This window comes from Durio zibethinus, chromosome 17 (assembly GCF_047325235.1).
Source record: "Durio zibethinus cultivar Kanyao isolate XHJ-2024 chromosome 17, ASM4732523v1, whole genome shotgun sequence".
In the NCBI taxonomy this organism is placed as follows: Eukaryota; Viridiplantae; Streptophyta; class Magnoliopsida; order Malvales; family Malvaceae; genus Durio; species Durio zibethinus.
In genome coordinates, this window is record NC_143178.1 from 7,031,740 (window position 1) to 7,048,600 (window position 16,861).

Sequence of the window (16,861 nt, forward strand, 5' to 3'; positions counted from 1 at the left end):
TAATTAATTTAGCCATAATAAATTATTTTACAATTAATTATATAATCAAATTCATTAATTATATAACACATGACATTTACCTATGACATTCTACATGTCAAAAATGTAACTTATCTACATAGGATTATTTTTTTTTATGCTAAAGGCTTTGACTTTTATATATTGATATAAGATTACAATAACATAATAATAAAAAAAACATGTAGTGTGAAAAAAAATTGATTTTAAATTCAACAATATAATAATAGAAATGAGTAATTTGAGACGATTTATAAAACTTCCTATTACAACTTTTTATTATTTCTTTCATAAAACAAATTAAGTAATATAGTAATCAATGTCCTTAGTTGTATATTTTATATTGTTTTTATTTTATTTTATTTTTTTAATATTTTTTTGTGAATTAATGTCTTTTGACTTATGATAACAAACTCCATCAAAAAAATTTTAAAAAATTAAGACTATGTTTATTTGATATTAAAATTAAGGTATAAATGATATATTATTGTTCATGTGTTATTTATATTCGATTTAAATAAAATTTGAATTCAGTTCTATTATTTTCAAATTAAGTTCAAATAATTTGATTTATCTAATAAGTCTAGTTCAAGTATTTTAATACTTAACTCAAATAATTTGTGAACTTAATCAAATATTTATATTTTAAAATATATTTTATTATTTAATAAAAATATTATTTTATCTTATATATCAATTCAAGTTTTAACTTGAGTTTGAATATAAATAATTAAGTTTGAAATCAAATATAATACTAAAATTTATTTTTTATTCGGTAAACAAACTAATCAAAGAAGTTTAAATAATTTTATCTTTATTTTAAATCAAATTTAAATTTAAAATTTAATTAAACTCAAAATTAATTTTAATAATAAATTTTTAAGTCAAACTTTAATTTAAACTAATTCAACTCGATTCAGATTATATCTTTGTTTTTTCCTTAATTGAAACAAAGTAATCTATTCTATTTAACGGGCCTAATGGGCGGCTCATGACCATGACCCGAGAAGGCTGGAGATGCCTTTTTTTTTTTTTGGCCATCAGCTTTTCTATTGTTATTATCCTCTTTGTTGTTTTGTTGTCGTTCCACTGACAGTATTCTTCCACGTCACTTGTATGCTCGAGCCTCAGTATTTTCACTGCAGACTACAGCACCTGATCCTATCTCAGCCCGCATTCAAAAGCGCGGGAAAATTTGATCTGAAGAGGCGCCACAACAGGCCTAATCACCGATATTCCAACGGTAACATTTTCCCTCTTTCTTCAACTATCTTTGTCTTCCCATCCCTCTAGCAAAAATCTTATTAGGTGTCATCATTCTTCCAGGTTTTTCGTCAGATCTGATTCTTCTATCACCCAAAACCCTAGTCTCTGCCATTTTCCTTCCCGAACCCCCTATTCAAAGCCCTAGCCTCTATAGGTTTCTTCCCAAACCCCCAATTCAAAACCCTAACTCCCTTAGGAAAAAAATGGACATGGAAAGCTTATCAGGGATCTAAGCCAGTCTCGGCATTCTCGAAGAAGATCCTATAATGAAACAGATCGTTTACACGAAGGGCGAACACTGTCTTGGTAGTCATTTGCCTTTATTGAAGTGAATTTTTTGTTTGATGTATTTAATTTTTTTGAGCGACTGAAAAATGGATTTGACTAATCTTGTTTCAAATAACTTACTGACAGATGCTTTGAAGGATTTACTGAGGTTTTGAAGATGGGACGATCCACAAAAGCGAGAAGTATTTAAGCAAGTTTGCAGATGGAATATTTTTTTGAAAAAACTTGATTCCGATTATTGAACACTGGCAACATGATCGGAATTTGGTGTTAAATGCAGGCAGGTAAAGATTTGATGTTCGAGTTTTTGGGTCGATTTAAAAATAATTGTATTAAATGCTAAACTGGCGAGTGTTGACGTCCTTTTATATTTTCTTTTTCTTTTTTTTTCTTATTTTGCAGTGAAAGTTTTAGTTTTTCTTTCAATGCCTATCGAGCCTTCCTCAAGTGATACTCCTCAGCAGATAGAGTATCTTTGGAATATAAAGTTTTCTTTCACGAGCAGTGATGCTATTGCAGTTATAGTTTCCCTTCTTGAAAGCCCACTTGAAATTTTGGATTAGTAAGCAAAAAAATTTCTTCTTCTGTTTTACCAATGGACCCTTTAGCTGCTTACTTAAGTTAAGGTGCAGGAAAAAGGAAAAGAAATTAGATGTTGTTTGAAAGCCTGCCTAAAATGTTGGTCAATGAAAACGCATGAGTACTGTTTACGAAACCATCAGAAACAAAGTTGTAGCTAAGCTCGTTAGATGCTGTGAAGTAGGACGTTCATCTTTCATCTACATGTAAAGCATTCGTGCCATTAGATTCCCTCTTTTTTTGTTATTTTGATATCAGCATTAATGGTCAACCCTTCCAATTTCAGTGAATTATTCACGGAGTATGACTGGAAATTGGTCCAGCTGGTAGTCACCTTTTTTCATAACATTCTTCCCATCCAAGATATTTCATCCCTACAAAATGATGCCAATTTTTATCATTGAGACAGATTTCTTGAAATTTTGTTCCATGAGAATGTTATTCTTAATTATAGTTATAACTCAGCAGTTTGGTGGTTTCTTGGCTATCTTCATCGGGATAACTTACTTCTATTAGAAACTTTTCATTTCATATTTATAGGTCAAGAACCAGAATTACTTTCCAAAGCACATTTGAAGGATTCTGAGGTTTGTTTCCCTTTATTCTCATCTAATTTTATCTGATTATTCAGTTGATTTATGCTATCCACATTTCCTCATGCTTACTTGTTTCTAATGAACTATGTGTGATAGGAGGGTGGAGATGCCAAGGCAAGCTTTGATGATCTCGGGTTCATCATGGAAGAGGAAGCCAACAAAAGAAGGGTTTCAAGAAAAAAAAACAGAATTGAATTAAGCTTTGCCGGTGTTGCAGATTATGTTCCTTTGGATTGCTTCATTCTGGTTGGGTGGGTATTGGAAGATTTACCATTCCTGGCTTATACAGTGGTGGGTTTAGAAAGGAGTTCTTGACATAGAGGGCAGGCCTTTTATAGCTTGATGACAGATGCAACTGAAGGTCTTTCTGGGATGACAATCCTCCACCATTGTCTTTCAAATTTTCTTCCTCTTTCAATGACTGGTTCCCTCATGTTTCCACAGGTTAACTGGCTCTCACTGGTCAACCTTAACTTGTCACCCAGCCTTCCTTTTTTGACCGTCACTGTCTCAAGTGTTGAGCAATCCTTTGTGACAATACACCTAGTAGAAATGGCCTTTATGTTGAGGTTGTTTTGATTTGAACCTCAATCTTTGAGGAGACTATTTTTTGATGGGTTCTCACTCCATTCTTTGTCCAAATGTGTGCCTGTATGGTGTTCAATTTTGGTGAGTTTATTAGCTTTTGCCTTGGCCCTTTGTATATGCAGAGGATGCTAACACTTGTGTTCCTTGGGGTCGTGATTTCTGTTTTCTTTGTACAATCAAGGAACCTGTTGGTATCAATGCTTTTGTGTTCATAGATGATATGAAATACTGGTAATTTTGTTTTGCCCTGCCTTTTATTTTTCTGAATTATGTATTAGATGCCATTCTTTTTCCAACTATATTCAATAATTGTTTTTTTTTCTTTCTTAAGTGTGTCAACTGTATTTATCATGATAGATATTTTCCTGCTTGGCTGGAGAGGACTCAGGACTGCAATAACATAGTAGTAGTATATACTAAATATCTGCTGATACAGGCATTTAAGGTTTTTCTCTGTCATCTAAAACATAATTCGTCGTCAGAATATAAGGGATGTTCCTTTCATGTTATGATAGAATTTTGGGTTTTGTTAAAGTTAATTCCCTGTTTCAGCCTTATTAATTTGATTTCAGCACCTGTGCAAGTTGCTATGATCCACTTAAGCTATTGATAGATAATATAAAGAGAGTGAGTATACTGGGATCTATGTTAAATTTGTTCTTTTCGAGGCCTGTTATAGAACAAATAGTTAGATTCACTTTGCTTTTCTGCATCTAAATTTGCTAGGTCTTCGTGCCTGTGTGAATAATTCACTTGTACCAATCTTTTTACACTCGAAGTTTCCCTGCACTTTGTTATCCATGCATACGAAGTTGTTTTATGGTGTCTGTTCGCTACTTCTTACACAGACTGCTCTGGTTATCAAGGTTGTCATACCAATAACTTGTAGTACTATTCTATATATATATATTTTAATTTTTATATGTTAGGATGTTAGACGAATTGAATAAATGAGTTTTCCTCAAAGCTGTAATAATATTTTGTGCAATCAAAAACATTCTTCGGAACTTACTGCTTTATGAATGCTTAGATTCTTTATCTATTGCTTGTTTGTCGTCTTGAAGGAGGTTACAATGTAGGGACCAGTAGGTTTCAAGTCACTTTCAATTTTTGGCTTTAGGCCCAGAAACCTAGGTTAATGTCCCTTTCATTCTCCGACAATTCTGGGGACCCTTGTCTGCTATTTAATATATCACTGACATTTGTTGTGGTATGAAAAAGGTATTTTTCCTTTGAGTTGAGCCCCTAGTCACAGCAGCAGATAGCAGCAGCAGCGGACATAAAATTTTTTTGGTATCTATTTATAATATATATAAAATTATCAATGAATTCATTTAAAAGAAAATTTTCCTTTCATTTTTTTGTTTTTTAATCTTTCATGAACTTTAACTAATCATGTGGATCTACCTAGCATAAAGGTTAGGATGTAAACATCAGACTGGTGAAGTCTTCCTTCCAAACTGGCGGTACCCATTCCACAATTTGACAAGCAGATGATGAAACGAAACAAGCTAAGTGAAATCAACATTTTTGACCAGGACATAAGAATAAGTTGCTAGGTTTTTTTAAGGTAGAATTTTATAAACTATGAAGACATTAGTCATTCTTTTATTGCAGTTTAAGATAAATTATTCCTGTGCATGAACATGCTCCTCATAAACCCCGATTGATTTTTCATTGTTGTTGTTTCACCTTTTATAGCATCTAAATTTATGTCAAATGACAGAAAGTGCGGATTGTTATGTGCTTGCTTTAGTTTCTGAAATGCTGCTTGAGATAAAGATGAAATTTATACATGAACCAAATTTCTTTGTACTTTTAACTGATTCTGAATATGGATTAAACAAATTTCCAACGAGAGGTCACCTATTTTGCTGAGTTAAAAGGAAGTGTGGGGTTAAGGATTGATGCAACAGTACACTACGAGTGCTATTGGGTGGGCTCACATTTCTGTTTCTTTTCTCCTTTTCCCTTTTCAGTTATTAAAATTGTTAGGGGGAGGATATATTATAAATATGTTTTGAGTTATGTTACATGAGAAGCGGAACTCTGATATTGCCCACATTGTAGTTCCTTCCCCCTACAGTACAAAATTCAACCTCTCCTCTGTTTTCCCGCATCCCTTAATAAAGTGGAAGCCATGGAAACTCCCCAACCCCTCTCTATTGATAGCTTTTCATACAGTTGGTTAGTAAACCTGAATCCTTCTTTAGATAGTCTAGACAGCTCTCTCAGAGCCTCACTTGATGCATGTGATGAAGCTTCCTTCATTGAGATGGACCCAAGAATGCCACCCTCTAGGAGATTCTTCAGAAATCCTCAGGATTTTAAGTTTGACTTTCCCATTTCACAAGCTCCTCTTACCCTTGTTCATGCAGATGAGCTTTTTTCCAATGGTTATGTCATGCCTTTCTTTGTTAACCCTTTGAAGATGGAGGCATATGAAGTTTCTGATTCAACTTCAACCCTGCCTACTTCACATGCACCAAACCTTGTGGTTCCAGCTAGTAAAACAAATCGTCCTTCTTTGAGAAGATGTCGACGATTTTCCAAGAGGATGATTTTGAAATCCTTTGATTTTCTTCGGCCATTATACAGAAGAATACGAGGACATAAGTCAAGTAGCAGAGCTGAAAGTGTTGATGCAAGAGTTCAGGTAATGAAGAACTGGGTATATTCAGCACAAACATCTCCTCGAATAAGTGTTGCATACTCCGCTGATGAGTGGCGAAAGTCATGTGATTCCGAAAGCTCAATTTATGAGGCAGTTCTGCATTGCAAAAAATCAATCGGTATGCTAATCTTCTTTTGCTTATTATCGTATCATTTGAACATCTGGAATCCAATTCTGCTGCTGATATTCTTCCCTATTTCATTCAGGAAAATGAATGGAGGATCCATTTGAAATCCATATGGGAGAAAGGAAAGAGGAGGTGTCTAGAATGTTATCTTGCCACTTGTTATTTGTCCTCTTCCTTCTCTTCTTTTGGGATGACAATGTACATTTGTCGTGTAAGGAAGTTAAAGCTATGCAAATGGTTGGCCATGGCCCTCAGGGAAAGAGGGTGGGGGGCACGCACGCATCCCTTTAGTTGAAAAAATTACTAGTAAATTTGTATGAACAATGAAACTAGCATGTTTTTCTTTTTTTTTTTTGGTTTTAAGAGGGGGGCAGAACCTACGACAAGGGGGGGAGGGGAAGGCTTCTTGATCACTGAATCAAGAAATTGAAGACAACTAGCATGTTTTTTAGTATAGCAATCGGACTTTTTTTTTAATATCTTATTATGAGGAATTGAATAAAAAAAATACTTTTATTAAACATATCACTGTCTCTCTCCACATGCCAAAAGCCAGTATATGTTTTGAACATGTAAGCACAAATTCTTTTTCACATGTTTTCTAAGTTTAGTTTTAATCACATTCAATTAGAAGGAAATTTTTCAATAAAAACAAAAATACTCCTAATCACATGCTTTCTAAGTTTAGTTTCAATCACATTCAATTAGAAGGAAATTTTTAAATAAAAACAAAATTACTTCTAAGGAACTTAGATGTTATATGATAGAGTTAATATTCGTAATCCTTAAATTTTGATTCAAATTTTATTTTAATTCTTAAATTTTAAAAAATTTTAATTGGATCCTTAATTACTCAAAGTTATTTTATTTTAGTTTTTTGGTTTATGAAACAATTTAAATTAACAATAAATACTAATAGACATCATGTAATGACATCAATTAACATCTTAAGTTGTAGATGAGGGATCAAAATAAAAATCTCACAAAGTTTAAGGATTAAAGACGAAATTACGTCAAAATTTTATATATTTTATAAAAAAATTATATATTTTTTTATAAAATATTAAATTTAAAATTATATTTTTATATTTTTTATTGTAATATAATTTATTAGTTATATTTTTTTAATTAAAAATAATTTTTAAAAATTAAAATTAAGTTAACAATTCAAAATCTTTTTTTAAAATTCAATATCATTTTAAAAACAAAAAATTATTTTTTATTAAAAATATTATTTCACTCATAAATTATAATAAAAATATTATTTTCTATCCATAAAAATATATTTTTTAAAATATTAAATATATTTTATTTTCTTTTTTCAAATACATTTTTAAAAATTAAATAAAGGAAAAGATAAAAATAATTCAATAAAAAATTGATTTTTATACATATCTAATAAATTTTATAAAATATTAGAATTTAAAATATTTTTAAATTTTTATTATGATATGATTTATCAATAAAATAATATTTTTAATAGAAAGATATTTTTAAAAAATTAATGTTAAGTTGAAAATTTCAAAATAATTTTGTTAAAATCACATATCATTTTTAAAAAACAAGAAAATTTTTTTTATCGATTTAAGAAATTAAATAAAAACTATATATCATATTAAAATAATATGTAAACGTTTCCATATCATTTTCAAAAATAGATATATTTATCTATTCAAAAATCTAAAAACTTTAAATTTATATAAAACAAAAAACAATTTAAAATATTTTTTCTTTTTTTTTATAAAACACATTTTATAAATATATTTAAAAAGGAAAAATAAAAAAATTTAATATTTTAAAAAATAAATTTTTTGGATAGAAAATAATATGTTTTATTATGACTTATGAGTAAAATAACATTTTTAATAAAATTTTTTGTCTTAAAATGTATTAAATTAAAAAAAAAGAATTTGCAATTTTTAATTTAATTTTAAGTTTTGAATATTTATTTTCTATTTAAAACAAAAACTACTAATAAGTTATATTATACATACAATATGTAAATATAAATTAATTTAATATTTTTTAAGATATGTATGAAATATATAAAATTTGAGATAATTTCATCTTTAATCTCAAATTTTTGAGAAAATTTTATTTTAATTCTTCATATATCATGTGAGATATTAATTGATATCATCACGTGATATCAGCTGGCATTTATCATCAATTTAAATAATTTTACAGATAAAATAACTAAAATAAAATAACTTTTGATAATTATAGATATGATTAATTAATATTATAACGTGATATCAGTTGACATTTATCATCAATTTAAATAATTTTACAGATAAAATAATTAAAATAAAATAATTTTTTATAATTATAGATATGATTAAAATTTTTTAAAATTTACGGACTAAATAAAATTTGAATCAAATTTAAGAACTATTAGTACTATTAACCTTTAAGACGCCATAAATTGTCACAGCCGGTTATACCCATGTTCACATTCAATTTCTCCTCGAGTCTGTCCTTTTAGCCCAAGCTTAATCTTCCTTCTCACTTTGATTTAAACGCCATCAGACCCTTTTATTATCCGTTGATTCTCCATTTGGCTTTGATTTTATCTAATGAATTTTAGTTTTTTCCTCTGTCTTCTCAGGTAGAGGTTGAAAAAAAGAAAAGAAAAAAAAAGAAACGTGTTATTGAAGTGAAGCAAGTTACAACATGCTTGATTCTGAGGTAAGCTTTGATTCCCTGAAGTCATTTTAGAAACATGTTGCACGGATTTTGGACTCGTCCAAAGTAATTAGCTGTCCCGCAGACCCCACCTGGACCATCTGTTATCTTGAGCTTCAACTTGATTTCAAAACACAATCATGTCTACAGATCTTTCTGTGCCTATCTATTTGCAGCAGTATTCTAGCATACAGCTTTCATGCATTATATGATTGTTGGGTGGCACAGCCTCATGTGATAAATCAGGCTAGTTATCTAGCTGCTTGGATTCGTAATTAAATTTATGTTGGAATCATCATTAAGAGGAGAATAATTCTACATTTAACTCACCCCAAAAGGAAGGCAAGAACGGTAGCCTCATCATTCTGCATAAAATCTCTCCTACAAGTTTACAACATTCTTTAATTTCAAAATTTTCACAAGATTTTAGGGTCATCTTATTGATGATGGGATTGTAGAACGAAAGAATTTGGGGTCTCTTCGAATGATAAAATAATGTGTTACAAGCTGATTGTACTGAAGAGTTATAGCTAGGAGAAATTGACAAAGTAGGTTTTCAATTAAAGCAAATTCTTGGGGTCATTTTGTTCACTATGTTTAGAAAAAGGAATAAGGAACTTCTGGTCCCCTAGGCCATGGGTCCAAGATGAGATGGATCTTGCCCTTATAAACATTGCCCATTTCTCTAGAGTTGTCCAACCATTTGCCTGTAACATGACTCAAAAGTTTAGGCGGCCTGTTTTCAGCCAATGAAAAGGCCGAAAAAAGGGCATCAAATGAGAAAGTTCTGCACATGCCAACCAGCAGGATAGGGAGACATGGACAAATTGTGCTTGGGAGAACTGCCAAGTCCTGATAACATTGGTTTTCTGTGTCTATCTACTTCTTTTCGTATTCCATGTTGGATTTCTACTTCTCAACAAAAGAGGCACAACCAAGAGTAGCTTTATGACCTTGTTTTTTCCTTGCTATAACGTCAAGCCTAGAAGGGGACCAAAACCTCATACATGCTACATGTCGCTGCTTTAGATTTTCAGTCACTGTAGCTTCTAACAAGACATCAGCCTTGTCATCAGTGTTTGTCTCCAAATAAGACATAGATGATGGGTGTCCAGGATGAGGATATAGGCTTTTGCAATAAGGTTTTCAATATAAAATTGACGGACTCGGATTATTTATGATGAATCACAAGGCAGAAATTTACTTCTGATGGAAGTGCTCCATTTCTAAATCGGGGCGATGTCTCTATGCTACCATATGAGAGGGCTATACTACTAGCTGCAACTCAAGTACCAATGTAATGAAGCTACAGGAGAAAAATCAACAAATAAACATTACATCAGGTATTATGTGCAACGATGACATTAACGATTTCTGCTGCTATCAATCCTCGATTCATGAAAATGATTGGCTTAGGAAAACGTATCAACAAGCAATAGAAATCTAGGGTCTGCCCTTGTGGCCAATTTAAAGTGGTAATTTCATTGCCAAGATACGGAATTCTTCTCAGGAATTACTTGTGCGAGAATATAAATGAACATCCAGGGTACCGAGGCCCTGTTACATGCTATGTATGGGGATTGTTTAGCCTCGGGTCATTGTAAGAATCTCCTGAACAATGAATAATGCATGTATGACATCTCTCACTTCAGACGTTGTACAACATTAAATATTCATTGTATTAAGGCAGGGTCTATATCAGTTTGACCTTATTTATAATGACATAAAAGTCTAGACAGCAAGACATAGAGTTATGGGAGCCTTGCAATAGTAGATAACTAGATATTAACAGGAGTTTGGTATCAAGTGTGAATAGAACTTTCACTCTAGTTTTAGATGTCGGTTGCTGGTTGTCAGCTGCTTTTTCTAGCAAGTGAACAGACCACGAAGTTCCGTAATTCGAGTTGATAAGAGGAACCAAGACATTTTCCCTTCCATTACGTACTTGTCTTGCATTCATCACTGTCGCCATGAAAATCACATGCCGTTGAGCTAATGCTAGCATTTTCATGCTCGAAGTTGGATAAGGCCCCTTGCAATTTGTGATAGTTAACGAACATAAAGGAATATAAGCTTAATAACCTGGCTTCTTATAGATCATATAATTGCCAACGCTTCCTGGAATAAGTAAGCTGCAATACTTATAGGAAAAATTGAGTTGCAAAGCTCCAACTGAAGTTTAGTATCTGTTCCTAGATTGACTTGGAGGAAAACAGAACAAACGGACGCCGTACATCTCTATTGTGACTTTAATTTACCTCATTAAGGCCTGATGCATGACATTAGAATCAAGGTACTATGCAGAAGGAAATCCAGGTGGGCAAGCTTTTCCCTCAAATATTTCATATTCTGAAGAATTTGCCTCCAACAATTGAAATAGAAAGTTCTTGTGGAGTTTCACATTCAGACAACCAATCACAATTTGCATGTCCTTACGTCTGGTTACATGTAGCTGGCATTGTGTTATGTGTTGTGGTGAATTGCAGATTGCTCCTACTGGATCTTTGTATTTCATTGCGTAGGATGGTGCATAAAGATGCTAAAATCAGGTTGTTCTGTTCTTTAAAAATGAACGGAAGTTATTTTTTGTCATATGGAAATTCAACATGGTTTGCCAAAGTAGATGCAGTTTTAAACATCTATCAATTTGATTCAATCCAATTAGTTAGCAGTTTTCAGTTCCTACAACTCCCTTGTGCAGATGAAGTATTTGGGTATCCAGCTGCAAAGCCAGGGCATTGTTTGGCACATTGTTTACACCAAGCTGTACTGGTTTAGCACAAGCAAAGATAGTTCCTAGTACGTATGAATGATCTCGAAGAACTTGTAGACTTTATTTTAAGCAATAACAACAAGAACTTAAGTTTGCAAAAGTTAATATATCAAAATCTGTCTCATACACACTGCAATTTACAACTCATCATGATTTTACACATTTCTTGCGGCAGAAAGTTGCCAGAAACCTTCAACAATTTCTCTCTGCTCAAATGGTCACCGGAAACATAAAAACTTAGATGTTCCTCACGTCTGATGTCTGAGTGCTGAAGATTAAAAAAAATGGCTAGAATCTGTTAAAGGTTGAAACTAAGGCTGATCACAATGGCCCATGCATGAAGCTTTACACTCATGTAGCTTCTGCAGTGGGAATTTTTAAGACGGTTTCTATATCTTTGCTGTCAGCATTTGCAAATTTCAAGAATGTTTCAATATCTTTACCATAATCTGAGCTTCCATGTCTAATATTGAACCACTTCTTATGAGGTTTTGGTTTTCTGTCGCTAATGGCAATGGTAATGTCATTAGGGAAGAGGTCCCGTAGGACAAAGGCATGCAATATAGTCGTTACAAGCAGAGCTGTTACTGTGAGTGTAGCAACAACAGAGAGTATGATAGAAAGAGTTTGTGTTACCATATTTGTCACTACACTTGAATATCTCATGGTTGCAATGGCAGCACCAGTCATTGGGAACGTATATGCCCACCAAGCCAATGAGAACCTGTAAATAGAAGAAATTAGAATCAGGCTACCTAATAGAGCTGGACTATAAGTAAATAGGGATGGTGCTTCACATACTTGAATCCTCGGAAAAAGTTAACCCTAACTGCCTGCAAAACATAGTCTAACTGTTTAGGTTTACCAAACATGCAACTTGTAAGTCAAGTTAAATCAACAAAAAATAATGCTAAGGTGCAAACGAGGAAATTCTTCGTATAGAACTGTCTTAAAAATAAGATGGGCTAAGGAGTAATGCTGTTATGTATTTAAGATGCAAAGCGGCTAACAAGTGAGAAGTAAAGGAACAAGGCAATGAAGTAAGCAATCCGTGATCCATAATCGAAGGAGCCTTGGATGGTTGCCCATGCCATTGAAGCAACACTTGGTGCTGCAACAAACAGAAAGAAGACAGGATGGAGCTCTTTAGGGAGAGTTTCATTTGTTGGAAGCCTCTGGTAAAGAGTTACAAAAAGGACTGTATAATGAGCCAGCCCAACAGCAAAGAAGAAGATAGGCCCTTCCTTAAGCCCCATTGATGCACCCAACAGTGCCCCCACAAAATTCCCAATGATTGAGAGATGGTTTGAAGGATTAGCCACCTTCGAAAGCCTCCGTTGACCACCTGACATCCACTGTCCATAGATTTTAAGCTCCAGACAGAAGATTGGCGTCATAAGCACATACCATAGAGCTACTGGCAAGTTTGAGGCAACTGATGGTGGCACTCCAAGAGCTAAGAACAGAAGAGATATCCAAGGGGCAAAGAAGAAGTTGACACGGATTGGATGGTAACACTCACGACGAACTGCTTCAAAGTAGAGAATCACTTTCAGAAGGTAGATGGAAGAAACAATGGCCACTAGAGCCACAGATATCCACCATAGGATGAGATTTATCATCAGGTTGATGTGAAGAAATTTTGTAGAGGTAGCAGTGGCCAGGGTTTTCCACATAATGGCTTGGCTGCTAACCCCCAGACAGATACCAAAAGAAGAGACAGGATAACGGAGGAAAGGCCAAGGCTTGTCATGTGGAAGCACAATCTCCTCCGAAGCCTGTCAAAATCAACAATGTCAGATTCTTTAAACAGGAAAAGAATTTCGCCCGTGTTCATTTGATTGGTTCAATTAATTTGAATGAAATTATTTAAAATGGAATTAATTTAATTATATTATATTATTTTTATTAATTAAACTAAATTTATAAATTTTGAAAATTAATAAATTTCATTGATTCAATTAATTTTTTAATAAAATAATAAATATATTTAAGTTAAATTATATTTTTAATTTTTAATTTCTCATATTTTAAATAAATTAAATAAAATTACTTAATAAAATATTCAAATATTATATAAAAATTTCTAAAATTTATAAAATAAAATTATTCAATGTCATGTATTTTTGTTTTATATATAAATTTGGTTATATTTTAATTAAAATTTTTGTTAATTCCATTTTTGAATAAAATTAATCAAAATCTAAAAATTTTTAAAATCATTTTTATTAACCGATCGAAATTAATTCTTTACTTGAAATTAATTCATTGATTGATCAATCAATCAAATTAAATAAATTAAATAAATTAATTTGGTTTAAACTAAATTCTAAATACCCCTAATTTGAAGAACAGAATACTAAACAATATTCTTCAATTTTAGACACATATAAAAATAATGAATAGGAATACAAATTTAGATAATGGATGATGGCACATACCCTCAGGGTCTCCAACTCTGGTCCTTCTAATGCATCAAAGTATCGGTCCACAGGTAATGCTTCAGTCTCTGAATTTCGCACACAGTCTTCTTCTGATTCACTTTCCCGAGGATTTCCACGTAAATTTGATAGCTTCCTTCCAAGTTTCCAGGACCATGTTTTAAAGGAATCAAACCTTTTGTCATTCAGCATTTTAATGTCTGCCTCCCCGAAAAGTGATCCTTTTGGCATTGGCTGAGAGAGAAATTTGACTGCTTTTGGCTGTTTGTTACCAAGAGTCTCAGATGCCAGAGAAGAATCTGGTACTCCATAACTGAAATCTTTTGCATTGCCATCAACAAGAAAAACGCTTTTTGTGCCTGCTGAGCTAGCTGCTCTGGGAGAAGGGGGCATGCTGATTGAAATAGAAAGCTTCCTCTGATGACCAGTGGGTTGAGAAGTACTGTCTGGGTTTGACAAAACAAATGTTACACGTTCCTGTTGCAAATACACAAAAATATATTAAAATTCATTATTCAAATTCCCCCTGGATGAGCAAGTTAAAGAATTAACACTACCCACCAATCAGACAAATTCTGTAGAAGCATCAGCACTCATTCAAGGATATGAGAACGATAGTAATAGTAACTTTAACAACGATTCTGAAGGAAAAAAAAGGTGAAAAAGTAACAAAAAGAACAATACCGAAAATGACATAATTCTAGAAATAATAATTTAAATAAATTACAATTAAAACGATAACAAATGCTACATGATTGATTATTTAAACATATTAAAAGTTCGAAACTTACAATGGTGCTATCAAAGCCAGCCACTTCGTTTGATGATATACGTTGAAGGAGCGATGGAACTGCTTCAGGTGATTCCTGCAACTCTCCAGAAACCAGATGCTCACCGTTACCCATTCTGAAACGCCCGCCCCTGCACCTGAAGGTTTGAAACAGGTTAGCTATATTCCGAGTTCCGACCATATCTTTATGCCATCATTATTCCACCAAAAGATGACAGTTCCTGCACTAATCTGATTGACTGACGATGCAACAATGGCCATGTCTCTAGCCAAATTTTCAACGACTCAGACAGATGAGAAAACAAGTTGTAAAAATTGGCATGCAGGAGATCATTACTGATTCTTGACAGTTCAATTCCTTTACTTGAACGTTTTCGTTTATAAAATAAGATAGTAAAAGTTTTAAGAAGGTTTCTTAAAGCTTACAATTTATATCAGAAAGCGAGTCCGTTTTCACCATAAAAAAGAAAAAGCAAGTCCATGAAATTAGCACCCAATGCTGAAACAGAAGATTATAAACAAATGCTAACCTTAAAACCAGCTGCTCCACTCAGAAAATGCAGGAAAAGAAACACGGCACTGATCTATGACGGTTTTAGCTCCAGACGAATGGGCTGGAATGGTGAGAGAAAATAATAGTTTGAGTAGGAAGCCCCAAAGAGATTTCTCTGGAGCAGGTGAGTTGCAGAAAAACTCAGAAACAACCATATATGGGGAAAGAAATAGATGTGGTCCAATAAAACAAATTAGGCACAACCAACAGACGCGTTCGAGATATAGAGAAGCAGAATATATAATCTAAAGCGGGCCTAGTGGCCAAGACTAACTTAAAAAAGATATCAAAATTGGAGTTCAAACCTCAATTTTTTTTTTTCATTTAATGTAAGGCTCTGCAGATAAAAAAAAAAAAAAAAAAAAGCCGGCCACATCTTGTACCAACCATTAGTACCTTAAATTCACTCCATTTTGGTAGTTGTCGCTGAATTTTTTTAGAACATTTTCCTAGAACAAGACAAAATTGCAGAAACAAAATATTCTAGCTAGTACTTGGTTTAGATTATGCTATCAGATCAGCAATGGATTACAGGGTTGATTGTATTTCGTCATCTTCATCATTACCTTACCAATATTTGCAATGTTTTCTTCTTCTTAATTATCAAAAATTAGGTTGACCTAATTAACTATGTTTCTAATGACACAATAAAACAGTACATCTTTGCTGTAAGAAAAATGGGGTAGCAAGGTTAATTTATTCTGTTTAAATAATTATTTAAAAAAATAAAATTTAATAAATTTAAAATTTGAATTATAACACTTGTAATATATTTTTACTCTTAAACTGTGAGATCTGTTGTACTAAAAAATTGGGGCTTAAAAAATGTTAACCAATTAAATCTATTGCTATGGTCCATACTTGAAATGATGATTCAACAAATATATATATATATATATATATATTCGTTTTCAAACAGAAGTTTATCTAAATTGTACTAAAAAAATATGAATCAATTTCGGTTTATAGTATTTTTTTTATTGTATACTGATTTATCAAAAATCATGTGATTACTTTGATCTAATATGATCACATATATTTAATTATATAGCATAATTTATCGTGGCCAATGCATTTTGCACCCTCGGTTTCGGACAGCCTGAAAACATTGGATGCATGAAATGACAAAACATGGAAATAAGTTACAGTCAAATAGGCTGGCAGTTCAATTAGATAAATGTCTCTGAAACAACTACTACCACCCGCATCACATACAGCCAGCTATAACATTTCGAAGAAACATTTAATTTAGCAATAAATCATGCAAAAAGTTGTTTGTCATAACTCATACTTGGCAGAGCGATGGTCCTCCACGGCTCCTCTTTCGTGACCGATAATCAGCCTGGTTATCGCAAAATGAATTTTCTAGGATTGTTCCTCAATCTATAAATCTATATATATATTTTTAGTGAATTGTAACCCCCATTTTATATGATTTTATTCTTCTATGTACCTAACCAAATTCATTGTGATTAGGGATTGC

The 16,861-nt window shown here is 32.5% G+C and overlaps 2 protein-coding genes and 1 long non-coding RNA gene across 5 annotated transcripts; 2 read left to right on the forward strand and 1 right to left on the reverse strand.

The window, feature by feature from the left end:
- Positions 1-906: 906 nt before the first annotated feature.
- LOC111287876 (uncharacterized) lies at positions 907-3,803 on the forward strand. The gene is made up of 5 exons (XR_016328961.1): positions 907-1,590; positions 1,699-1,856; positions 1,975-2,134; positions 2,692-2,738; positions 2,844-3,803. It is a non-coding gene; the product is annotated as an uncharacterized LOC111287876 (long non-coding RNA).
- A 1,552-nt stretch (positions 3,804-5,355) lies between these two features.
- Positions 5,356-6,654, forward strand: LOC111287880 (putative membrane-associated kinase regulator 6). The gene is made up of 2 exons (XM_022878563.2): positions 5,356-6,127; positions 6,216-6,654. Exons 1-2 carry the CDS (start codon positions 5,476-5,478, stop codon positions 6,221-6,223), a joined length of 660 nt encoding a protein of 219 aa, XP_022734298.2. The 5' UTR covers positions 5,356-5,475; the 3' UTR covers positions 6,224-6,654.
- A 4,999-nt stretch (positions 6,655-11,653) lies between these two features.
- LOC111274268 (S-type anion channel SLAH3-like) lies at positions 11,654-15,895 on the reverse strand. Of its 3 annotated transcripts, none has more exons than XM_089746364.1 (7): positions 15,775-15,895; positions 15,356-15,439; positions 14,827-14,962; positions 14,036-14,512; positions 12,917-13,372; positions 12,396-12,427; positions 11,654-12,318 (listed from the first exon to the last, which is right to left on the reverse strand). In XM_089746364.1, exons 3-7 carry the CDS (start codon positions 14,938-14,940, stop codon positions 11,946-11,948), a joined length of 1,452 nt encoding a protein of 483 aa, XP_089602490.1. In that variant the 5' UTR covers positions 14,941-14,962; positions 15,356-15,439; positions 15,775-15,895; the 3' UTR covers positions 11,654-11,945. The 3 variants fall into 3 exon arrangements, with proteins under 3 accessions (XP_089602490.1, XP_089602491.1, XP_089602492.1); XM_089746365.1 differs by lacking the exon at positions 15,775-15,895 and having other exon boundaries at positions 11,654-11,862; positions 12,231-12,318; positions 15,356-15,711; XM_089746366.1 differs by lacking the exons at positions 14,827-14,962; positions 15,356-15,439; positions 15,775-15,895 and adding an exon at positions 14,597-14,676.
- Positions 15,896-16,861: the final 966 nt, after the last annotated feature.

Coding starts and splice junctions, on each gene's coding strand:
- LOC111274268 (XM_089746364.1), bottom strand. CDS start 14,940: ATGGGTAACGGTGAGCATCTGGTTTCTGGAGAGTTGCAGGAATCACCT. Junction 13,373..14,035: donor CAGAGTTGGAGACCCTGAGG/GTATGTGCCATC, acceptor TGATTTTGACAG/GCTTCGGAGGAGATTGTGCT. Junction 12,319..12,395: donor AACTTTTTCCGAGGATTCAA/GTATGTGAAGCA, acceptor TTCTATTTACAG/GTTCTCATTGGCTTGGTGGG.
- LOC111287880 (XM_022878563.2), top strand. CDS start 5,476: ATGGAAACTCCCCAACCCCTCTCTATTGATAGCTTTTCATACAGTTGG.